Genomic DNA, 26421 nt, shown 5'->3' with positions numbered 1-26421 from the left:
CCTACTGAACGGGCCTACATTCAAACCATCTATGGCTGGCTTTACTCACACCCGGAGACCAGCTGTTACCTCCCAAGTACAGGCAGAATAAAGAAGTGGCCTCTCACATCTAGTATATCTAGCATGCTCTATTATCCCGCCGCCTCCAGCACTCTTCAGCCGGCAGAATGAAAACAAAGGACAGCACTTGACCTTTCCCCTCCAGACAACTCAACCAGCCATCCACACCTCCCGTTGTCTCCCTGGCCTGAACCTGACCCCGCGCTACACAAATACTCCCCACGTTTGGTCCCTTCCTCCCGCCGTCAGCCAGTCGCAGCGTGTTGACGTTCCTGTGCGTCATCTCCAAGGCAGCGGAAAATGGCGGAGGCTCTACCGGAGGCCGGGCGGTACTTCTGTCATAACTGTTCAGCCGAGATAAGCCCTCGTCTGCCGGTGAGAGGGGTGCGAGGATACCGGGGATGGAGGAGAGGGAGCCGTGTAGGGATGCGGTGGTCTAGGGGGAGGAATAGAGTCATGGCTGCTGCTTGTGCACCGGCTGTCAATTAGGAGGGCAGCAGGTGGGCGGTCATGGCTCCCCTCTTCCCTTACCTGTGCTGTCTGAGGCGCATATGGCAGACCCAGAGAGCGGAGCAGTACTGCCTGCTCGGGCACAATGTGTGGCAATAGGGTGGCGCCATGCCGGCTGCTGACAGCACGAGCTCCTGTCCGCATGTTCTACCTGACCTGCATTGGGAACCGTCCTCTTGGTGCGAGAACATTCTAGAGCTCCCATATCGCGGGGGAAGCAGAGGCTCGGCGCACGTCCTGTGCGTGCTGGTGTATGTACCTGTATTGGGCGATGGAGGATGACATGCTTGTGTGTGCCAAAGGCCTTCTAATCTACCAGACTCATAGAATGATCACCCACTGAAAGTGGAGGGACTTGTATGAGAACTTCAAGCGTCTCATATACAGTGGGCTTTATTTACAAAACCATTCCAGGCTGCCTTCAAACCTATCCTCCCTTCTGTGTTGTGTGTATGCTTTATGTTCTCTGTAAGCGATTGAGATATTAAAATGGTATTAAACCCTAAAACATTCATTATATTGCACCTTATCAATTCTTAAAGCAGAACTCCATGTAAATTAATTTATTTTTTTGTCCCATTCAGTGAGGCTGTGCCTGCTTGTTTTTGTCCAGGGAGCCCACAAAAAGCTATACTTACCCTGTCTTCGAACCTCCCAAAAACAGTGCCCCCCCCCATCACCAGCGGTGGACTGTTCCTGCCCGGAGCCAGTCTATTGGCATGATGACATCAGGAATAGTCCAGTCACAAGACCATTGGCGTGCGGGGGTGGGCAGGAGCAGCAGGGACCGGTCTTGTGCTTGGAGGAAGTACAGTATCTCCCAGAAGTTAATACACCCCTCACATTTTTGTAAATATTTTATATGGGCAGCACAGTGGCTAAATGGTTAGCACTTCCGCCTGGCAGTACTAGAGTCGTTGGTTCGAATCCCAACCATGGCACCACCTGCCTAGAGATTGCATGATCTCCCTGTGCCTGCGTAGGTTTCCTCTCACACTCCAAAGACATGCTGGTAGGTTAATTGGATCCTGTCTAATTTGGCCCTAGTATATGTATGAATGTAAGTTAGGGACCTTAGATTGTACACCCCTTGAGGGTTAGGGACTGATGTGAATGTACAATATATATGTAAAGTGCTGTGCAAATTGACGGCGCTATATAAGTACCTGTAATAATAATAAAGAATATTATCTTTTCATGTGACAACACTGAAGAAATGACACTTTGCTACAATGTAAAGTAGTGAGTGTACAGCTTGTATAAGGCTACGTTCACACGTTTGGGAAGCGTTTTTAACACTTCTCAAATGCTTATGAATTCTGCACATGGCAGCACACGGTGCTGTTCACACAGAAGCGTTAGCGCCGCAGGAAAATTGACGCGTTGTGTCCAGTCAGGAGGAGTTGGGCTACATTCACACTAGCCTTGTAAGCAAGCGGCAGACAGGCGTTTGGGAATCGTTTTTACCGTTTCCCAAATGCCTGGGAAAATTCTGCACATTGCAGCACATAGTGCTGTTCAAGCGGGAGCATTAGCGTCGCAGCAAAACGGACGCCTCTGGTCGAGTCAGGAGGAGTTGAAGCCTCCTTTTCAAGTTTATGGTGCCGCTCCGCAAACGCCCGGCTGGAGTGTGCGGTTGCGGGGCATTTGCAGAGCGTTAACACCATTCAGACTTCATTATAGGCGTTTGTGGGGCGTTTTTAATGCTCGGCAAACGCCTAGCAACTGCTGCTGAGCCGCGCATACGGAGCGTTAAAAAAACGCTCCGCAAACGCCAGACCAACGCTTGTCAAACGCTATAGGGGTGTTTGGCAAGAGTTGGAAAAACAGTCAAGTGTGAACGAGCCCTTGAAGCCTCCCATTCAAGTCTATAGTGCCGCTCCGCAAACATCTGGCAGACGTGCGGATGTGGAGCGTTCATACTATTTAACTTCATTATAGGAGTGTTTGCGGTTTTAACGCTTGGCAAAAGCCTATCAACCGCCTCAAAACCGCGCAGAGGGTGTTTTGGGAGCGTTTGAGGAGCATTAAAAATGCTTCTCAAACGCTATAGGGGCGTTTGGCAAAAGTTAGAAATAAAGTCAAGTGTGAACGAACCGTAACAGTGTAAATTTGCTGTCCCCTCAAAATAACTCAACACACAGCCATTAATGTCTAAACTGCTGGCAACAAAAGTGAGTACACCCCTAAGTGACACTGTCCAAAGTGTCAATATTTTGTGTGGCCACCATTATTTTCCTGCACTGCCTTAACCCTCTTGGGCAACCCTCATTTTGTCCAGATAAAAAAATGTGTTAACCAAAACCGTATTTAAATCGGAGGTGATAATTCGGAATGTTTTAAAAACAAAAGGGGCTTTATGGCAACTTAAATGCGATATTTTTAACATTACGCTGTTTATCTCCTCCCCTCCCTGCCTGTCTTCAGCACCGCAACCTGGGGACTAGCAGGGAGCAGTCACACCATGCAGTGTAATGAGCACCGATTGGGTGCTTGTCAGGAAAAGGAGCGTGTCAGGCTTTTCCTTTATCCATTTTGCTGCCAGAGCTGTTTTTGCACAAGATTAAAGAAAAAAAAATCATTTTAGGCCTGAAGGTTACATAAAACACCCAAAACATGATATATTTTCTGAGCTCAGAGACCCTAGAGAATAAAATAGTGGTAGTTCCAATTTATGTTGCATGATATTACCGCAAAAGTTTTGTAAAAAATACAAGTTAGTAGTTTAGGGCACAAAAAAAGCAGTAAATTACCCTATTTTTTTTGTAAAATATAAAAGGTGAGGTTGCAGCAAGTAAATATTCAACTTTTCAAACCTTAAATTTGCATGCGCTCGTGAAATGGCGACGAACTTCAGTACCCTATATTTTCTATAGGTCACACTTTTAAAGCCCCCTCTAGGTCATCAGTATAGTGTTACGAAGGAGGTCTGGTGCTAGAATTAATGCTCTGATTCTGGTGTGCGTGGCGATGTGTAACCTATATCGCAATCAAGGTTTTCATGTGTAGGCTCCCCAGCATGAGATTTTTTGTTTGTTTTTTTTGTCGGTATGTGGTGGGGGGGGGGGGGGTGGGAGAGTTACGTGCTTGTGTTTAACTTTATTTTTTTTCCAATTTAAAAAAAAAAAAAACAACTTTTTTTTCCCCCATCACATAGGGGGCAATATGATGATTTTTTTTTTGGTGGTGACGGGTTCTCTTTGAGACATCCAGGGTCTAAAAGACTCTGGATGTCTCCCCTGAATGTAATGCGGGGAGACATTGCACCACATTGCATTCGTTTCCTACCTCAATTGCTGGGAATCTGTGAATGGGGACCTGAAAGTGACGTCAAATGTCACTTCTGGGTCAGAACAAGAAGGGGAGCCTCCCCTCTAGCCGCCGGCGGTGAGCTGGTCCCGGGCCCACAGATAGGCAAGTGGAGCCCAGGAGACAGTGGGTGGGGGGGAGCTTCACACGGGGGGGGGGGCAGAGAAGCTGGCAGTGTGTGGAAACATTTGGGCAGCAGCGCTTCTGCCCGAATGCTTCCACCTGACAGGTGAGCCCTGCTGCTTGACCGCAGCGGGGCTGAAGGTAGAAAAAAAAGACTACTGCCCGGAACTACATGTCCTGGGCGTCAGGTGATAGGAATTCGGCATTACTATAAAGCTACAGGCATCATCCTAGTATCAGTGTTTTCAGATGGCGATGCTCTTTTATGTGAAAGCAATCATAGTGGCTAATTAACCGCTTGCCAGCCGCTCTATAGTAGATGTACTGCTACTGGGCGGCAGGGCTGCGCAAAATCGTGTGTGTTTTTGCTTCTCCAGGTAGGGGGTGTGCACGCCACCCTACCTACGCTGCTATTAGCGGTTAGGGATGTTAATCACCGGATCCTGGTCAGCGATTCTCATCAGGGTCTCATCTCATCTGGTCTCTCCTGTAAGCAAGCACATGCTGCTTTTTATTTCTCTGCACAGCAGAGAAATACAAAGAATTGTCTCCGTAGTAAAACACACAGCACACTGTTAACCCTTTGATCACCCCAGATGTTAACCCCTTCCTGCCCAGTGTCATTCGTACAGTGTCGGTGTTTATTAGCACTGATCACTGTATTAGTGTCAGTGGCAGTTAATTCCCACCCAGTGTCAGATTACCCGCCGCAGTCCCGCTGTAAGTTGCTGATTGCCGCCATTACTAGTATATAAAAAAAAAAATTTCAGTGTGTATATTATATACCACCATTTGTAGATGCTACAACTTTCACGTAAACCAATTAACTTACACATATTGGGATTTTTTTTTAGCGAAGCAGAATACATTTTGGCCTAAATTTTATAAATAAATTTTTGATTTTCTTAAATTTAATTGTCAAATTTAAAAAAAAAAAAAAAAAATTATATAAATTTTTTTTTTTTTGGTAGTGCAAAAAATAAAAACGCAAAAAATGCCACCGAAAGAAAGCTTTATTTGTGGGGGGAAAAAGGACAAATTTAATTTACCCTCCCTGGTGGTATTCCCGAGTGTAGCTCGGGGTAAAGTTTCAGTACCACAAGCGGTAACCCCGAGCTACACTCAGGCTTACCATGCGGCGTTGCCTTTTCTCTTACCTTGTCCTGCTCTCCCGTGATGTCCATCCTGCAGTATCCCCTGTATTGTCCTCTGGCCGATGCCGGCATCTGTCTTCTAGGTTCCGTCCCCTGCGACGTCAGGACGTACGGGGGATGGAACGGCGTGAAATTTGAAAATGACAGTGACATTCACTAAAACATTACTGTATCAAACCATTTCACATACATTTTGTCCCTAGTGCTTTGTCCTGTGCCCTGCCTGCATTTTTACTGTTCTTTCTGCCTGGAGACTGAGAAACGTCCATGGCGTCCAAAAAGCATCCCTTTAGGCCAAAAGTGGTTTTAGACCAGCTAGAGAACAGCGATAGTAAATTAGAACCACTTGCAGAGTTGAGTGATAATGATTCGTGGGGGAAATTCGTCATCAGACACTGAAAACGATTTTGCGACTTTGCTCAGTGATGTGCGAACTTGGCGCTATATTTCAAATTTCAGTGTTTTTGGTTTGATTATATTATTGAATTAAATATATTATTTTTTATGAATATTTTATTAAATTATAATTTATGTTTTCGTGTTTCAAATTTTAACATACCCGGAATGTTTAATAGACTCTTGCTTGGACAGATTTCAGTGAGTTATTCCTAAAAATTACAGGCCTACAATAAAAAAAAAACATATTTCCATGCAAATGTACCGCTTTGAGCACAGAAATATGGACATAATCAGACCGCTAGGGAGGTTAATGTACTACATTGCATGACGATGCAATTGTCAAAGTAACACAGCGCCATATCACAAAAGAATAGCCTGGTCAGGAAGGGGGGGTAAATCCTCTAGGGGTTAAGTGGTAAAAGTGGTTGTAAAGACAGAAGGTTTTTTTACCTTCATGCATCCTGTGTGCTGCTCCCCCCAATCCTCACCTGAGCCCCTCTCGATCCAGCAATGTGCACAAGAGCCTTGGCTGTCCTGGAACTCCCTCTCCTCATTGGAGCCATTGTCTCCTGATGCTGTCACACATCCAGTGAGCCAATGAGGAGAGAGCAGGGGGTGGGGCAGAGCTTTAGCGTTGTCTTATGGATGCATAGAGCCAGGTTCGAGAAGGCACACATACCTTTGCCCCCATAGCAAGCTGCTTGCTGTTGGGGGTGCTGGCCAAGGGACAGGAGCTAGGGTGGCCAGCAGGGGTCCTGAAAAGAAAAGGATTGGGGCTGCTCTGTGCAAAATCATTACAGCAGGTAAGTATGACATGTTTTGTTATTTAAACAAAAACAAAAAAAATTAACCTTTAACCACTTGCCCTACTGAGGATTTACCTCCCTTTCTGACCAGGCCTTTTTTTTTTGCTATTCGGCACTGCGCTATTTCAACTGGTAATTGCACGGTCATGCAATGCTGTACATAAATTAAATTTGTGTCCTTTTTTTTTTACACAAATAGAGCTTTCTTTTGGTGGTATTTGATCACCTGTGCGCATTTTATTTTTTGCCCTATATTAAAAAAAAAAAAAAAAACTGAAAATTGTGAAAACGTATATTTTTTTACTTTCAGTTAGAAAAAAAATATATAATAAACTCAAAGTCATAAATTTAGGCCAAAATGTTTTCTGCTACATGTTTTTGGTGGGGAAAAAAAAATCCCAATAAGTGTATATTGATTACATTGTGTGAAATTATAGCATCTTCAAACTATGATATAGATACTGCCATTTACACCATTTTTTGCTATACAGCGCTGAACACTTGCGCAGTCATGCAATGCTCTACATAAATTAAATTTTGTGTGGTGTTTTTTTTTTTTTCAGTGGTATTTGATCACCTGTGCGCCCTTTATTTTCCGTGCTATAAACAAAGACCGAAAATTTTTAAGAAAAACAATATTTTTTTACTTTCGGCTATAAAACCGGCTATACTTTATACTTTCGGCTATAAAGCCTCACCACTTGCCCCCTTGACCCTGACCCCACACAACTCCTCCGGTCACCCTCCTCCATCCTACACTCCCTCACCCACATCTTCAGTCTCTCCCTTTCTACTGGCGTGTCCCCCCCCCCCCCCCCCCTAAAGCATGCGCACATCACCCCCATACTCAAAAAACCCTTCCTGGACCCCACCGACCTGAACAACCTTAGACCCATCTTCCTGCTGCCATTTACTTCCACGCTCCTTGAGCGCTTAGTCTACAATTGCCTAAGCGCACACCTCACTGACAACAACCTCCTCGATCCTCTACAGTCTGGCTTCCGTCCCCTACACTCCACCGAAACCACCCTACTCAAAATCACTAATGACCTGCTAACCGCCAAAGCTAATGGCCACTACTCAGTCCTCTTACTCCTTGACTTTTCTGCGGCCTTCAACACAGTTGACCACACCCTCCTCCTTAATAAACTACACTCCCTCGGCATCAGAGACTCTGCTCTCTCCTGGCTCTCCTATCTATCCCAACGCTCCTTTAGCGTTACCTATAATGCTACCACCTCCCCCTCTCTGTTGGGGTCCCCCAAGGCTCTGTCCTCGGGCCCCTTCTCTTCTTCATCTACACCTCCCTCGGCAAACTGATACACTCCCACGGCTTCAACTATCACCTCTACGCCGATGACACGCAAATTTACCTCTCCACCCCTCGCCTCACCCCTTCAGTCTCCGCCTGTATCACCCACCTACTGAACGACATATCAGACTGGATGTCGCTCCATTTCCTCAAATTGAACCTTTCCAAAACCGAGCTCCTGATTTTCCCCCCACCCTCTCCATCATGACCAACAAAGCCACCATCAGTCCCACCTCGCAAGCCAAAGTTCTAGGTGTCACTCTAGACTCAGACCTATCCTTCCAACCCCATGTGCAATCATTGGCAAACTCATGCAGGCTCCACCTCCGCAACATCTCCAAAATACGTTCGTTCCTAACCCCAAACACTACTAAATAACTCGTTCACGTCCTTATCTCACGTCTGGATTACTGCAACTCCCTTCTCACCGGCCTATTTCATTGCAGACTATCCCCGCTTCAGTCTATCCTGAACTCAGCGGCCAGACTCATCCACCTTACCAACTGCTCCGCTTCTGCCACCCCCCTCTGTCATTCCCTCCACTGGCTCCCGATTGCCCAACGCATTAAATTCAAACTACTAACACAGACATACAAAGCCATTCATAATGCTGCCCCAAACTACCTCACTGACCTGATATCCAAATACCACCCTACCCATAATCTTTGCTCCTCACAAGGCCTCCTACTTTCTAGCTCCCTGGTCTCCACCTCCCACGCCCAACTGCAGGACTTCTCCAGGACTTCGCCCCATCCTCTGGAACTCACTACCCCAATCCATCAGACTGTCACCTACCCTCCTCACCTTTAGGCACACCCTGAAAACCCATCCCTTCAGGGAAGCCTACCCCGCCCTCACCTAACAGCCGATCTCCTCCACTCCTCCTACCACTCCATCCCCCACAGCCACTTCCTCCTGTACCACTATCTCCTCCCTCCTAGATTGTAAGCTCGAAAGAGCAGGGCCCTTGAATCCCTCGTGTATTGTTTTGTTACTGTATTGTCTCATGTTCTGTCCCCCACTATAATGTACAGCGCTGAGCAAACCTTTTAGCGCTATATAAATACTGTATAATAATAATAAAAAATAAATATATAGTAAACTCAAAGTTAGTCATAAATTTAGGCCAACATTTATTCTGCTATGTCTGTGGTTAAAAAAAAAAAAATCCCAATAAGTGTAATATTGATTGCTTTGTGTGAACGTTATAGCGTCTACAAATTATGGTATAGATAATGGGAATTTACACAGCTTTTACTTTCTGACTGCTCATCACATTTTGTGAGGCGCTAAAATACCAGGATAGTACAAACACCACCAAATGACCCCTTTGCAGAAAGTAGACACCCTAAGCTATCTGTTGAGAGGAAGAGTTATTTATTTTTTTTCCACAAGTTTTTGGGAAAAGACAAACCTTTTTTTTTTTTTTTAACTCAGTTGTCACTAAAATGGTATATTGCTCACACAAGCCATGGGTATGTGGAATTACACCCCAAACTACATTCTGCTGCTTCTACCGAGTATGGAGATACCACATGTGTGAGACTTTTTTTGGAGCCTAGCCACATACAGGAGCCTGAAATCCATTGGCCACTTTGAAAGCCTGAAGGTACGTAACTTCATTTCACTTCCTCCGTTTCGGAGGCCCTGAACTGCCAGGATAGCACCAAACACCCCCAAATGACCCCCCTTTTTTTTTTTTGGAAAGTAGAGACCACCAAGGGATTTAAAAAGAGGCTTAGTGAGTATTTTTCAGATCTCATTTATTTCTCCACAAGGTTTTGAAATCTTAAAAAAAAAAAACGTTTGTTGCCACAAATTTTTGTAAAATGAATAAAGAAAACAAAAGAGATCTGCAAAATACCATGCTTACCATGCAAATTCCTTGGTCTACTTTCCAAAAAGTGGTCATTTGGGAGGGGGAGGGGGGGGGGGGGATTTGGTGCTATCCTGGCATTTCAGGGCCTCCGAAAGTGTGATAGGTAGTTAGGAAGTGTAATGAGGAAATAAAGCCCTTTTAAAAGCCTGAAGGTGCTTATTGTATTTTGGGGAGTAATTCCACATATACTCATGGCATGTGTGGGCAATAAATCATTTAAGTGATTGATAGATAGATATAGATATATATATATATATATATATATATATATATATATATATATATATATATAAAATATTTTTTTTTTTTTTGTCATTCTCCTCCATAAACTTGTGGTAAAAATTCTTCTATTGACTCAATATGCCTCTCAGCAAATAGATTGGGGTGTCTACTTTCCAAAAAGGGGTCGTTCTGGGGGATGGGGGCATTTGATGCCCAGCATTAGAAGTTTATGCCACACGTCATTCACTTTTCTAACCACCTGAAGACCAAGCATTTAATGAGACTTTGTTCACATGAAAAAAATGTTTTTTGCTAGGAAATTACTTTGAACTCCCAAACATTCTATATTTTTTTTTAAGGCAGACAACCTAGTGAATAAAATGGTGGGTGCTGCAATTTTTATGTTGCGTAGTACTTGCGCAGCAATTTTTCAAATGCAAATTGTTTTGAAAAAAATACACTTATTACATTACTTTTTAATACACAAAAACACAATATATTGGCCAATTATTTGGTAACATATAAAAGATGATGGTATACCAAGCAAATGGATACCAAAGATGATATGCTTTAAAACTGTGCATGCCTCATGCAATGGCAACAAACTGCATACATTTTTAAAGCATTGCCTATGGATAGTAAAATTACGTTGTTTGTCACCATTACTTTGGCGTACCGAATTGTGAAGCATCACATGTTTGGTATCTATTTATTTGGCATACAATCATCTTTCATATTTTACAAAAAAATTGGGTTATGTATTTTTTTTTTTTTTGCATTAAAAACCAAAGTGTATTTTTTTCCCCCAAAAAATTGCTTTTGAAAAACTACTGTGCAAATACCCTGTGACATTCCTGAGTGTAGCTCAGTACCAGAAGCGGTAACCCCGAGCTACACTCAGGAATACACTGCAGCGTTGCTCTGGGATCCCTCAAGCACTTACCTTGTCCTGTGGTCCCGCGATGTCCCCCTGCAGCTTCCCTAGCCATTACCTCTGGCTGATTCTGGTCCCTGCGAGCGTTGTGACGTATGGGGGACGGAACCGACGAGAATTTCAAAGATGTCAAAATTTGACATTTACTCAATACACTAAAATCTGATGGTATTACATTACTGTATCAAATCATTTCACATTTTGTCCTGTGCCCTGCCTGCATTTTTACTGTTCTTTCTGCCTGGAAACTGAGAAAAGTCCATGGCGTCCAAAAAGCGTCCCTTTAGGTCAAAAGCGGTTTTAGACCAGCTAGAGAACAGCGATAGTAAATTAGTTCCACTTGCAGAATTGAGTGATGATTCGTGGGGAAATTCATCACAATGAAAACTATTTTGCGACTAAGCTCAGTGATATGCGAATTTGGCGCTCTATTTCAAATTTCAGTGTTTTTGGTTTGATTTATATTATTGAATGAAATTTATTATTTTTTTAAATTATTATTTATTATATTATTTATGATTTCGTGTTTCAAACTTTATCAAACCCAGGATGTTTACTAGACTCTTGATCGGACAGATTTCAGTGAGTTATTCCTAAGAATTACAGGCCTACAATAAAAAAAAAAAAACAACATATTTCCATTGAAAACCATGTACTGCTTTGAGCACAGAAATACTGACATACAGACCGCTAGGGAGGTTAAAGGGGCCTCTGCTTTAGAAAAATGTTTGGGGGTCCAAGTAATTTGCTAACTGAAAATAAAACTATTGTTACATGTAAAACAGTGCTAGAAAAAGCCAGGTCCTTAAGTAGTTAATTGTAATCGGACAATTCAGGAAGCACCAGAATCTTGGCTGTACAGACCCATAGCTGCTTTTCCTCCTGTCCCCTGTTCTGTGGCTGGCACTATGCTCAGCCTACCACTAAAGCAGAATGTGGGAGTTCGCTCACAGAAGTCAGCTGCTATTTCTAAACCACACTGACAACCCTCACTCAGTGTTCTATAATATGATAGCCACTGCTGCTGGGAGCATGCACATAGCAATCAACATCAGCCACTTCTATTTCTGCACTGACCGCTTTCACAGTATGAAGAAAAAGAGCATTCAGTCTCCTGACTGGGGAAAGGTTGTTCTCCTTCCTTTCCCAATGTGAAAGCTGTCACACACACCATAGCGAGCCACATACACTGCTATTTCTGTACTGGCCCTAACAGCTATACATAGTGTAGTGTTCTACACTCCTGGACTAGAGTGTTTTCAAGCTCCATTGAAGTAAGCCGTGTGTGTGTGTGTGTGTGTGTGTGTGTGTGTGTGTGTGTGTGTGTGTGTGTGTGTGTGTGTGTGTGTGTGTGTGTGTGTGTTTTTCCCAGACTATCTTCCAGTAGGTTCTGTCTGCAGGTGCCCATAGATCTGAGATTTTTCCATGAAATGGACTAGATTGGTGTTGATCCCACAGCAGCGTCTTATAGGGGATACGCATACCCAGATACGGAATCATACAGTGACCTACAGGTACATCACTTTGACAGTGTGGGTCTGTTCGGTTTGGATAAAGTAGTTAAAAACCTGTAGGCCTATTTTTTTTCTGGGGAGACTTCCTTCACTTTGTGCTCCACTGATGCAATAGAAAGTAAGAGAAAATCACTAGAAAGTGAGGGAATTCCTATCTTAAAGTCATCAAAACAGGTGTACTCTCAGAAAATGTACCCTCTTCTCCATCTGATGAGAACGGTAAAAGTATGGCTGTCGCATTACTTTTTGTGTCTGAGAGAATGACCCCACAGCAAATAGGGTAAATTTGACCTAGCAGGTGCAGAGATGGTCATACAAACCTGAAAGGGGTTTTAATCCTTGCTCTATTGGTTTGCAGCAAGACGGGGTGAAAACTGGACAAGCTGACCCTACCAACCTGTCAAGGTTTTGAAAATTAGCATGATGAATAGTATAGTAGTGACGTACAGTAGGTTGTGAACGAGCCCTGGGCTAACAAGTTTTTCTGCACACGCGGTTTACATGTGACTGCTAATAACAATGAACTATGCAGGCTAAACCTAATGTATAGAACATCTGAAATAACTTTGTGACGTGATTTTGCTTTGTCATGTTGTCGCAACAGATTGTCACATGGTGCCATACATCCTTTCAAGTGGAAATCTTGTCACGTAACAACAGGACTTGTGTTATGACCAAGCCGCTGTGTCGGTGATAACTACACTAAACTGGAACTGTAGATAGTGGGTTTTTTCCCCAACCTTTTTTCAGGTTTCTATGGCTCTGTGTCACTGTTAGGGTGATTTTTCCCTAGGACAGATGACAAACTCCAATGCTAACCCTCCCCTGTTGTACTATATTTTTATTTCTGCCTATGTCCTCACTGTAGATATTTTCTTTTGCTTCCTATCCTGGTGACACAACAAGTTGGTATTTGATACTTGTACAGGGGCGCGGGAATCATCCCAGAGGTTCTAAACGTTTCCTGTTTTATGTAAAAAAAGTTTAAAGTTCAAATTCAACCACTTGCCAGCCAGCGACATACCGGTACATTGCTGAATTGGAAGGGTGATAGCTCCGTCATCACTGCAGCATTCATCGAGATATTATTTTTCTTCAGCCAGCAATTCCCTTCACTGTGTAAAGTAATTCTAGCAGCTAAGAAGCCACTGGATTATTTTTACATGTGACAGGGGGGTCCCACCCTTCCTTTTGCTACTTTACCAGAATCTCCTGAGAAATCAAGGGAGCCCAGTAAGGATGCCACCAGCCGCATCGGCTTCCCTCAACTGTTCTTGTTCCTGTCACTGTATGACGTCATAAACTGGAAGCAACAAGGATTTAATCTCTTCCAGATTTGGTTCCTTTGTTTACAAGCCATTGTCAGCGTGTTTAGCAGCAGATCAAACCAATATTGGTTTTATCTACTGCTTTGGAGGCCAGAGGAGAGATCTGGGGTCTCATAGACCCCAGATCTCTCCATAAAGAGAACTGGTAATGGCCCATGCTATCACAAGGGATGTTGTTCATCCCTTTTTGATAGCATTAAAAGTGATAAAAAAATGTAATGGTACAGTGTAGAAAAATAAAGCAAGCACCCCTGTGCTTGTGTACAATGGTAAATGCAGGCATCGGTCCAGCACGCATACGTAAACAGTGATCGCACCACACATGTGCGGTATCACCATGAATGTCAAAGTGAGAACAATAATTCTAGCACCAGACCACCTGTGTAAAATCTAAAGTGGCAACCTGTAAAGGCTTTTAAAGCCTATGAATAATTTTAATGTTCTGTAGCTTGTGGCCGTTTCATGGGCGTACACGATTCGCAACTACCTCCAGGCAATTTTACTTCGGCTCCAGTATTCTATAGAGCTTTCTGGGACCTAGGTGCCCTGTTATGCAAACTGGTCATGGCTCACATGCCACAACTGTATAGGAGACAAAATTTCAAACCTAGTACCAATTGCCTGGTAAGTAGATTAAGTTGCAGTAAACTGTGTATGTTATGTTTAGTTATTCAAAACCAATATTCCTAATTTTGTCCTTCATTAAAGGTTAGGGAGATGTGGTTCCTCCCTTTCCAGACATAAAATAGCAGACCAAACTTCACATAAAAATTCCGACTCCCACTTTTACTAGCTAGCATGTCCTCGTGGACCAAGCAGACACCGTCCAAATTTTTGGTGTAACTGTAGTCTGGAGAAATCTGCAACTAACAGAGGGATCATTGCTTTTTAACATTTTGGTTCTTTTTTTTTTTTTTTTTTTTTTCCTTCTTCAGTGGCTCAAGGTTTTTTACCTTCATGTATTCTATGCATGAAGGTAAAAAAACCATCTGTGCCATCCCCAATCCTTACCTGTGCCTCCTCCGATCCAGTGACATTCACGGCAGCCTCTGGCTGGGAACTCTTCCTCCTCAATGTCTGAGACAGCAGCGGAAGCCCATTGGCTCCTGCTACTGTTAGTCAGTGAACCAATAAAGATTGAGCAGGGGGCGTGGGCAGAGCTGTGGCTCTGTGTCTTATGGACGCATAGAGCAGTGGCTCAGGGACAAGCTCACAGCAGTACCCCCAGGGTGAGTAACTTTCCCTGGGGAAACTGCTGAAGGGGAAAGAGCCAGGATTACCGGTAGGCACCCGAAAAGAAGAGGATCGGGACTGCTCTGCGCAAAACCACTGCACAGAGCAGGTAAGTATAACCTGTTTTAAGAAAAAAAAATTGAAGCTGTAGTGTCACTTTAATGCTAAATGAGTGGTGAGCAAGGTCCTTAGGCTCCATGCACACGCGTGTTTTTAGCTTTACAAAGAAAAAAAAAAAAAAACCCACTGGAAACTGTGTTTTAGGAGCATTTTTTTTCACTGCTAGCAAATTGTTCCCAAAAATGCCCCCCCCCCCCCCCCACCCTTCTTCTTCTTCTTCTCCTTCCTCTCCTTCCCTTCCTCTTCTCCTTTTTTTTTTGGTCATTCTAGCTTACAATAGTGTGATGGATAGGATAACACTATTCTAACACTTCTAGGGGCAGAAAAAGAAACCGCTCATAGCTAGGGGCTTAATAATAAGCTAGTGAGCATGGAGCCTTAGAAGCTGTTCTTTCTGAGGTTCATTCTGCTAAGACCTAGATCCTTCTCCTCCAGCAAGGCAGCAATTAAAGCAGAACTTTACCCATAAAAACATGATAAAAAAAAAAGTTCTTTAGCGAGGAACATACATTCCACATTTTTATGCTGCAAAAATGAGTGTGTGCTGTAAATTGCCCTCAGCATTGCTCCTGTTTCTTCTTCTGGAGGCTGCCATTTTTGTTTAAGCCCAGAGTCCTGAGCAGCATTAAATCTTTAGGTTGTTAACAGATTGGCCTCAAAAATATTTGGCACGACTAAAAATAGAGAGCATCTGAGCATGTGCAAAGCAGGGTGAGACGGTGTATTACTGGATTTTAAACAGTATAGGCACTTATTTTTAATGTTTTACATACAGTAGCTTTATCTGCAAAAGTGACCAGCCCGAAGCCATCTATCAGAACTTAATTTTCTGACTAAAGTTCCACATTAAGAAGCTGTGAGTATCTAATTCCAGTTTCTTATAAATTTTCCTTTTCTTTGACAAAATCCAGTATTTATTTTGTTGCAAATGAAATTGAAAGACTTCATAAAATGTTGTACAATTAGACATTCTGATTGGTGAGGAGGCAGAATCCATGCCTGAGCAAAAGCATAATTTCTGGTCCACCAGGTCATAAAGTACACCATTGTCAGGAATTGAAACCCAGAACAAATCTGTTCTGTGACAAAGTAATGCCCCTTTTCCCCATAACATCTTTCAGGACAGCAGGAGAGATCGTAGCTCCTCCCACTAGGCAATAGGAAACACCTCTTCAATGGCCTCCTTTAGGCGGCTTCTCCCCACACCCAGTTTTTGTTTCCCCTGGCCTGGTAGGAACACCTGGAGGAGAGCTAGGGTCACTTGGGGCTATCCTAAGAGACAAAGCACCCCTTTACCTTTTTTCCCTTTTTTTTTTTTTTTTTTTTTTTTTTTTTTTTTTTTTTTTCCTTTCCATTTGAGATTCCCGGTCCTCCCATGTTCCACCCGGAGTGTAAGGCAGTGGATGGGCTCCTTCTCCCCCTCCTGTGCTCAGGGAGAGCCTGTACTGAGTGACAGCACCTCCTGTGCTCGGGGAGAGCCCTTACTGAATGACAGTACTTTTTTCTCTCTTCTTTGGCTGACATGGACATGAGAACCGCCGCTGCTATCTTTTGAAGAGGGAGCTGAGAAGTATCTCGGCTGTCCGGAAGGGGCAGGTCTGTCTTTTCTTGTGCTTCCTTTTTTTTTTTTTTTTTTTTTTTTCCTTTTTTCTCCCACTTTCTCTACGGCAGGCTAACCGCTCTGAAACAGTGGTGAAGAGGAGATGCCCCTTGTGCAAGGCTAAGTTGGGGGACACTTGGAAGAAGACTCTATGAAAATAATGCATTGCCATCCTTGTTAAAGAGGAATCCTCCCCTGTGTGCAGTGATTTGATTGCTTATGTTAAGTATGAGCTCTATGCCACCATTCAATCCTTCGGCACTTCGCTAGTGAATCCTGCCTCGAGTTAGGCCTCTGTCTTAGAATCCTTGCAATGCTCACTCTCGGCCCCTGTGGTGGAGGCAGAAGCAGGAGGTCCTTCTACCCAGGAAGGGCATTTCCCCAACTCATTCTGATATTGATTCAGAGGAAGAGTAGGGGGAAAGTGCAGAAAATATAAATTGTCACTGGAAGAGGTGGATGGGCTTTTAAAAGCAATCTATGCTACTTTAGGCATAGAAGACAAAAATGAGTTGATGCTACATGACCGGATGTATGTGAACCTTAGTGTTCTCAGAGGGCAAACCGTTCTGGTACACGCTAGTATATCCGATCCTTTCAAAGAGTGGCTGTAACCAGAGACTGCTTTCCCCCCCACCCCCCAATCCCACAAAATGAGATTCTCTTTCAAGGAAGATCCTGCTGCTGCAGTTGGAACAAAATTCCAAAATTGGATGTGGCTTTTTCACAGTTATGGAGATCTACGGACTTGGCTTTTTAAGACCTGGGAATCTTGAAAAGATCCTATGAATAAGAGTATGAATCTGCTGCTTAAAAGATCTCGTAAGTCAATCAAGGGTAATTTGAAACCAGCCATGGCTACCACTTGTGTGGCTACAAATCTTGAAAACGTAAAGCATACATTGTGGTGGATTCACCTAAGCAGGAGATCTTGGATTCATTCACAACCCTATCCTCTGCTGTGGCCTAAATCAATAAGATCAGTCGAATCAATAAGAATGTCAGCAGCCTTGGCCAATTTGGCCAGAAGAGAATTATGGTTAAAAGCCTGGTGATGCTGCATCAAAGAATACGTTTTGTGGTATTCCTTTTGCTGGAGACTTTTTACTTGTTCTAGATCTGGATTCCATCCTTGATAGGACAACAGACAAAAAATCCTCTCTCATCAAGAAAAAGCAACCTCCTAAAATGTCGTGTGTGTTTTTTTTTTTTTTTTTTTTTTTTTTTTACCTCAAAGGTCTTCGTAACAGGATAACAAGTTCCAGGGAAGGAGGAATTGGATCTCACAGAAGTCTAAATGCAAGGGAGGACTCCTTTTTCCATACTTCTGCGCAAATCACAAAAAACCCTGCAAAATATGTGCGAGGAAGGCTTCAGGGGTTCTTCCCTCAGTGGTCAAGCATGACTTTTAATTAGTACATTTTAACTATGCTTTTCCAAGGTTGCGGGATAGTTTACAGAATCTCCCCCGAAAAGATTTCTGGTGATGCATCTCCCAAATGACCCAACCAAAGCTCTGGCTATGAAGTCCCTTCTAGAGGAATTGATGCAACAGAGGGTTGTGGTTCAATTACCGTCAGAAGAAAGACAACTAGGTTCTATTCTCATGTGTTTCTGGTGAGGAAACCATCAGGAAAATTCCGTCTTATCCTCAACCTATAGTCTTTGAGCAGGTCTGTTTTTTGTACAAAAAATTTCTGATGTACTTTTTTTTTTTTCTGCCGGCAATCTGTTGACACAGGGATGTTATATGACATCAATAGATTTAAGAGACGCATACCTCCATATTCCTATTGCTCCACAATCGCAATGATTTCTCAGATTAGCAGTGAAGATGGAGGAACAATTTCTTCATTTGTATTTCAAAGGCATTTTGTCTGCTCCACGCATATTCACAAAGGTGATGTTGGAAGCTCTAGGCTGCTTCCTCTTCAGGGCATCCTGGTAATCCCTTACTTAGATGCTCTCCTCTCCTTTGCTCCTTCGCTCCTTCGGAGGAGCTGTTACAGGAGGATATATTCAGGGTCCGCAGCCATCTGGAAGCTTTTGGTTGGACTGAATCGCCAAAAGTCAAATTTCAATTCTGCTCAAGTTGTGCAGTTTAACGGCTATCAGATCATTTTAGTGGAACAGTATATCTTTTTACCAGAAGAGAAGGCAAGGTACACAGTGTTGTGGCCATATTGCAGTTCAATCAGGCTGTCGGTAAAAAAGTGTCGGCTTTAGGAACCCTAACTTCAACCATGCCGCAGTTCAATGGGCAAGACTGCATTCAGACCTCTTCAGGATTTTCTCTTAAAAGTGTGGGACCAAAGTCTGGAATCCCTGGACACAGTAGTAAGTATCCCCACCTAAGTAAAAGGGGCACTTTTTTTTTTTTTTTTTTTTTGTGTGGTGAAGATATCAGACAGTCTTTTTAAAGGGCCTTCTATGGTCTTTTTCAAGTTAAGAGAAGAATTACAACAGATGCCAGTTCTTGGGGTTGGGGGCCCACTGGAGAGGAAATATGGCACAGGGAAATTGGTCCGGGATGAAGGCTGCGAGGTCCTCATATTGGAAAGAATTAAGGGCAGTTGCATGGGCACTGTCATGCTCTCCAGGGGCATCATGTTCAAGTTCTCTCGGACAATGCCACAGTGGTGGCCTACTTGAATAGGCAAGGGGGTACAAGGAGCAGGTTCAAGGTCTGGAAATAGAAATACTGGTATGATAAGAGAGCCATTTGCTATTCTTATCAGCGATGCACATTGAACAGAGTAGCGTATTTTCTGATCAGATACCACTTTCGAGAAGCAAATTGGTCTCTGAGCCCAGAGGACTTTGCAATGATCGCCAGGAAGTAGGGGCAACCACAGGTGGACCTATTTTCATCCAGGGAGAATGTACAGCTCCCTCAATTCTTTTCTCTGTACAGAAATGATGGCTCCCTAGGGATGGATGCTTTGACGCACCCTTGGGGATTTTGTCTGTCATGCCTTTCCCCCACTTCCATTCCAGCTAATTCCACTGGTATTAAGGAAAAGCCAAAAGGAGAACATATCAGTTATTCTGATTTACTCCATTTTGGCCAAGAGAGCATGGTTCCACCATTCTACGACTGGTGTCCAAGCCATTTTGGCACCTTCCTGTCAGACAGGATTTACAGATCCAGGGTCCAGTGAATTACCCAGAAGTAGCCATGTTCACTTACTGCCTGGTATCTCAAGAAAAGCTCTTGAGAAAAAAGGGGTTTTCAGAACAATTCCTATCTATTTTGCTGTCAAGTAGAAAGAAGCCGACTAGGGCTATATACTGTACCAAAGTTTGGAAGGTTTGCATTGAAAGCATTCTTGGTGTTGTGTGACAAACTGCAAGATTCTGTATTGGTGTGCAGGATAGTGCAGATGAGGGTCTGGCAGTTGGTACGCTTAAGGTGCAGGTTGCAGCCTTGGGTGTATTCTTGGAAAGATCTATCTCTTCAGAGCCCTTGGTTGGTCTCTCTATCTGTATATGTGTCTATGTATGTATATGTGTATATGTGTGTGTGTGTGTATATATATATATATATATATATATATATATATATATATATATATTATACTTTTTTTTTTTTTTTGTCTTTTTCCAGACAGAACTATAGGAGACTTTCACAATTTAGATGTTAAAAGAATTCTGTTATATTAAGACTTTAGGCGTTTGGATTCTTTGTACTTTTTTTCTGGTAGTAAAAAAGATTGAAAGGCGTCTAAAGGATTAATCGCTAGATGGGTAAAGTCTATTTGGGAATCCCTATTCCCAAATAGTATGGTCTCCTCCATTGGGGATTCAAGCACACTCCACTACAGTATAGCTCTTGCAGTCACTTGGGCAGAAACGCTGGTGCCACCCCTGAGCAGATTTGCAAGGCAGCTACGTGGTGAACCTTGACTTTTGTGTATCACTACAGACTGGACCTTTTTATCAGCAAACGTTCAGGCCTTCGGCAGCAAGGGTACTGCAAGCTGTTTTACCTCCCTAGTTGGTTGAGTCTTGTTTATCTTCTCGGGTGCTGACCTGAAAGAAGTTAATGGAAAATCCAAGTTAGACTTACTGGTAACTTCCTTTTCAAGACAGCATTAGCCCGCCCTTTATGCTGTGATTTAATGTTTTGTGCATGTAAGTTCCGGCCTGGGCCAGGAACAACTGACGAGGTGTGGGGAGAAGCCACCTTTTTAAGATTAGAAGGAAGAGGTGTACCTATTGCCTAGTGGGAGGAGCCACAATCTTTCAGGTGTTGTCTTGAAAGACTCCTGGAAAACAAGTTACCAGTAAGTCTAACTTCTTCACCAGATTCTTGATTGTATGTCAGTGCTGTTCAAAGCTATTTTGAATAGCACTGCCTTCCTTAAAGCCAAACTTAACTGCATCAGCACCATAAACCAAAAATGATATATAAATAATTTTTTAATATTGATATATTTTATATAGTCTCCAAGCTTTATTTTGTTGAGAAATGGCTTTGAATTCCTCCCCTAGCATTTCTAGCTGCAGACCTCTTCACAAAGGGCAGATTATTCCTGTAGCACTTATTTCCCTTACCTCAGCTGAGAGCCCCGTCTCCCCTCTTCCTGATAAAAAGAAACAAAAATGCCTATCAAGACTCATGGGTATGATGTTTTTGCCTATGCCAGAACCTTGGAAGCAACTGAAGAAATGTTAACTTTTTTTAACGTGTAACTATAATATACATGCCCATCTACTGTACTATGATTAGTAGCCTAAGGAATAAAAAAGGTTCATGTTGATAAGAGTACAGTTTTGCTTTAACCACTAGCCTACAAGGTACTTATACCCCCTTCCTGCCCAGGCCAATTTCCAGCTTTTAGCGCTCACATTTTGAATGAAAATTGCGCGATCATACAACATTGTACCCATATGAAATTTTTATCATTTTTTTGTGACAGAGCTTTCTTTTGGTGGTATTTTAATCACCTCTGGGTTTTTTATTTTTTCTTAAACAAACCAAAAACCCCTGAAAATTTTGACTGATGTGCGCTAATGAGGCTACACTGATGGGCACTGATAGGTTGCACTGATGGACACTGATAGGTGGCAGTGATGGGCACTGATGAGGAGGCACTGGTAGGTGGCACTGATGGGCATTGACAGGCATCACTGACGGGCACTGATATATGGCACTGATTGGCATTGATAGGTGGCACTGACTGGCTCTGATGGGTGACACTGAAAGGCAGCTCAGATGGGCACTGATATGTGGCATTAATGTGCACTGGTAGGCACTGATATGTGGCACTGACAAACGGCACTGACAGATGGCACTGCTGGGCTACACTGATCGTCAGGGCACACTGATCATCAGTGCCCTGATGATCAGTGTACATGTCCCCTCTGCGGAAAGCCAATTACCGGCTCTCCTCTCAAGCTGTCAGCGTGACAGCTCGAGAGGAGAGAAATGCCGATAACCAGCATTTTCCTGTTTACATGTGATCAGCTGTGATTGGACACAGCTGATCACATGACCGAGCCAACATCTTCGGCTGTTTCCGTGATTGGTGATCCGCTGTGTCTGAGGGATGGGAGGACGTCATATGAACGAGAGAACCACCTTGCGCCCGTCATATTACTATATGGCGGGCAGGAGGTGGTTAAAGAGAATTTGTATATGCTGGCTTGTATCCAGGTTGTCTTCAGCTTTTCCCCCCTCATGCTTTCTGGTTATAGGCCTTAGGAAAACCTAGGTCCATGGATTTGCAGCTGTGATGTAATACAGATGATGTTCATGTTCTCTTTTTGATCAGAATGCTATCAGGACATCTGTATAAAAAAAATTTTTATGTTTCCACAGGTAAAAAAAAAATTGCATTTATTTATTTTATAAGGAGCCTGCAGAGCATTGCACCCATGATCATCAAATCCTGGTTGCATACTTGGGCTCTTACAGACTCTCAGGATAGTGGTCTGCCTGTACCTCGTATGGGCAGGGAGTTACTTGAGAGCAGGAAGATTGATGGACTAAGAGCAGTCACCAGCACCCTCACAGTTCTTTCAGAACTACAAGCTATCAACTGTAATGACTGACATTACTTGTAGGCATTAATTCATAGGAAACTGAATGATGCAGTCGTGTGGGCGGAGTCCCTCATGGACTTTTTATATTCAAAATGTGACAGCAGGTGCGGGGAGAAGATCCCCCACCAGCTGTCATGGGGGGGAGAGGCTGAAGATACTGGAACATGTATTTAACCAGTTCAGCTCTTTGAACGTACATAGTACAACCAAAGAGTGAACCTTTTAATTACAAGCTGATGGCTACAGTTGTGTGTTTTTTTTTTTTCAGCCGGCTTAACCACTTGCCGACCGCAGATAGCCAGATGATGGCTACACTGCGGCCGGCCAGTTCTGAGAGGGTGTCATATGACGTCCTTCCAGAACGCGCTCTCCTGCGCGCCCCCGACAATCTCCGTGAACCATCCACTACTCCATCCATCTGGACTATCCAGGGTTGCACGGCACTCATCAGTGAACAGGACTGTTTGAAAATTAGTCTTCATGTATTTTTCTGCCCAATGCAGACGTTTCTGCTTGTGAGCATTGGTTAGTGGTGGCCAAATAGAAGGTTTATGCACAGTTGCAAGACTCTGGAGGACCCTACACCTTGATGTCCGTGGGACTCCAGAGGCACCAGCAGCTTCAAATATCTGTTTGCTGCTATGTAATGGTATTTTAGCAGCTGCTCTCTTGATCTGATGCATGGATCTGGCAGAAATCTTCCTCAATGTGCCTTTATCTGCACAAACCCGTCTGTGCTCTGAATCAGCCACAAATCTCTTAATAGTGCGATGATCACGCTTAAGTTTTCGTGAAATATCTAATGTTTTCATACCTCGTCCAAGGCATTGAACTATTTCACTCTTTTTGGCAGCAGAGAGATCCTTTTTCTTCCCCATATTGCTTGAAAATGGTGCTCTGCTTAATAATGTGGAACACCCTCCTTTAGTAGTTTTTCCTTAAATTGGGCTCACCTGCCAATCTAATTATCACAGGTGTCCGAGATTGTTTTCAGTGATCAAAAGAGCCCTGACACACAATGCCATCCATGAGTTAAACTGAAAAACAAAATATTTAATCTTTGTGACACTTAAATAGAATTTGCATAATAATTTGGAACAGGGTGTAAGTGCCTGGTAGGCAAGTGGTTAAAGGTGAAAGTGATGCAGAAGCTCCATAGCTGCCGATCAATTTCAGAGTTGGCAGCATGGTGCCCTCCCTCCTCCTTTTGGTTCCCAGGATCTCCCCCTCTTAGCGAAGCCCAGGAACGCAACCGCTGGCTAAGGGAGGGAGAGCGCTGTGGACCAAGGCAAATCCACGCCACGATCTCACATGCAAACACTGAAACCAGAAGTGATGTAACGTCTCAGATGCACCCTTTCCTGACCAGTACAGCCTAAAAAAATTGCTGTAACTCCCATTGCCCCCGCACAGACGCAAATACAAGCCCAGGATGTGCATGCGTATGTAAACTCTGATCAAACCACATGTGACCTATTGCTGCAAACGTCAGGGTGAGAACAATAATTCTAGCACAAGAGCTCCTCGTTAACTTTAAACTGATGAGCTTTTAAAGCGTTGCGTATGGGTTTTTTTTTCTTTTTGGCAATGTAGCAAGCGCACACGATTTTAAGAATGTTTGGTATCCATTTACTCAGTGCAACCTCCTCTTTTATATTGCAACCAAAATAGGATGTTCTATTGTGTTTTTGCATTAACCACTTGCCTACCAGGCACTCTTACCCCTTCCTGCCCAGGCCAATTTTCAGCTTTCAGTGCTGTTGCACTTTGACAATTGTGCGGTCATGCGACACTGTACCAGTGACATTTTAATAATTCTATTCACACAAATAGAGCTTGCTTTTGGGGATTTTTTTTTTCCCCCTATTATAACATTTTTCAAACGGGTAATTTTTCTCCTTCACTGATTTGCGTTGATGAGGCAGCACTGGCGGGCATTGATGAGGAGGCTCTGGTGATGGGCACTGATAATCAGGGCACTGACAATCCGTGCAGATCTGCTCTGTAACATTTGCTGGTTATCGGCAGTACTTTCCTCATGCTGTGACAGTGTGACAGGAAAGTGCTGCTGATAACCGGCAAATGTATTTACTTTGTGATCAGCTGTGTCATTGAATACAGCTGATCACATGGTAATAGGCCACTGTGATTGGCCTGTTACCTAGTCATGTGATCAGCTGTGTCCGTAGGACACAGGACTACAGGGCCTCCTGCCTTCAGAAAATTAATAATGTTCTGGTGGTGTAAGTAATTAATTAGTTTAGAGTCTTGCATATAGAAGCAACTAATGTTATCCTAGGTGTCCATGTGCCGCTCATCAGTGCAGCCTCATCAATGCACTTCAGTGAAGAAGAGCAATTACCTGTTTTGCTAAATTTTATAATCAAAAGTAAAAAATAAATATTTTTTTTCCCCCAAATTATCGGTCTTTTTTCGTTTTAGCAAAAAATGAAGCACCCAGTGGTGATTAAATACCACCAAGAGCTCGATTTGTGTAAAAAAAAAAAAAAAATTGATAATGTCGTATAGGTACAGTGTTGCATTTGTTGTCATTCAAAATGCGACCGTACTGAAAGCTGAAAATTGGCCTGGGCAGTAGGGGGTAAAAGTGCCCGGTAGGCAAGTGGTTAAACATAGTTTTAAAATTTTCTTCTATAACTAGTTTTATGCTGACTGTACTGTCATGCATACAATTTAAGCTGTTTTGTTTTGTCCCTCTCTGTAGGAATACACTTGCCCCAGGTGTGAATCAGGGTTCATTGAAGAGCTTCCTGAAGTAAGGTAAATAAGAAAACATTAGCCTAGTTTAAATACTGAAAGTTAAAGAAAACCTGTCTGATAAAATATACAGGCTGTCATTACCTGATTGTAATGTGAATCCTTCAATACTGCAATTCAGGAGTCAGAACTTTTTTTTTTTTTTACATCCAACTGAGTGCTTTATTGACCAAACTTATGATACATATTTACTAAAAGCAACATGGTATAACATGAGCAAAAATCGGCAGGAAAAAGGAAACAAATAGAGCAAGAAACAAAAATTGTACATCCATATAATACAGCGCTGACATGAGCAATGACTAGACCAGGTTGAGGTAATTCGCTTAAACAGAATAGAAATACCAATACAACAAATCTTTGCAATATCAGACCCCAGAAGGGAGGAAGGGATGGGAGGGAGAAGGTGGGGGGGGAGAGAACAGGAGTCCGAACTTGCTGAATGCTTGTTCTGAGTCCGTGCCTAAGTATGTATTGAAACCGGCAGCGTTCATTTTTAGAATGTCCTTTAAAGTTAACCAGTCTTGAGAAAAATGTGAGTTGCCATTAAAGGTAATTCATCTACATCTACAATCTGTGGTATGTCTCAGTATTCCTACTTACAGGAGCTGCAGATTTTTTAAACTGTGACCGCAGACGCATGGGGAAGATTTCCAGCCAGCTTGCACAGCGGGACTCGGGAATGGTGGGGGGGGGCAGTTGTTGCAGTTACAAGTTACACCGTGAATATGGGTGGAACATGTAACCTGTTAGAAAAGGTGAACTTTATGCTTTTAATAGTGCAATTTTCTCTAATGCTCCAAACCTTACAAATGATAATAGGAGTTGGGCTGGTGAGCTACAGGGACAAATTGACCTATCCTATGTTTAAAAAAAAAAAAAAAAAAAAATGTACAGTTTAAATTTAAACTGCACCTGTTTTGAGACAAAAATGTGGACTGCCAAGCCAATTAACAAAGGGATTCTGATTTGGTCAGGGGCATCCCTGAGAATCACTCTGCTCTGTCCTGGAAACCCTGCAGAAAGAAGGGGGAGAAGAGTGCTACGACAGTTATGCTGGCTGCGTGGGCACTGACAGCTTATCCATGGAGG

General features: G+C 43.2%; 1 protein-coding gene across 2 annotated transcripts in view; it reads left to right on the top strand.

Annotated features, from left to right (window-relative positions):
- Positions 1-288: 288 nt before the first annotated feature.
- RNF126 (ring finger protein 126) overlaps positions 289-26421 on the top strand; it is a 41051-nt gene continuing 14918 nt past the window's right edge. Inside the window, exons 1-2 of one of the 2 annotated variants that reach the window (XM_089673556.1) lie at positions 289-435; positions 25277-25332. In XM_089673556.1, the coding sequence (XP_089529682.1) occupies positions 361-435; positions 25277-25332 (131 nt within the window). In that variant the 5' untranslated portion in view covers positions 289-360. The remainder of the gene's footprint in view (positions 436-25276; positions 25333-26421) is intronic. The other variant, XM_089673557.1, reaches the window with a different exon arrangement.

This window comes from Staurois parvus, unplaced genomic scaffold (genome assembly GCF_062004578.1).
Source record: "Staurois parvus isolate SC_StPar_1 unplaced genomic scaffold, SC_StPar_1.0 ptg000141l, whole genome shotgun sequence".
Classification (NCBI taxonomy): domain Eukaryota; kingdom Metazoa; phylum Chordata; class Amphibia; order Anura; family Ranidae; genus Staurois; species Staurois parvus.
Note: the sequence above shows the minus strand (reverse complement) of the source record. Positions and strands in the feature narration are given on the sequence as shown.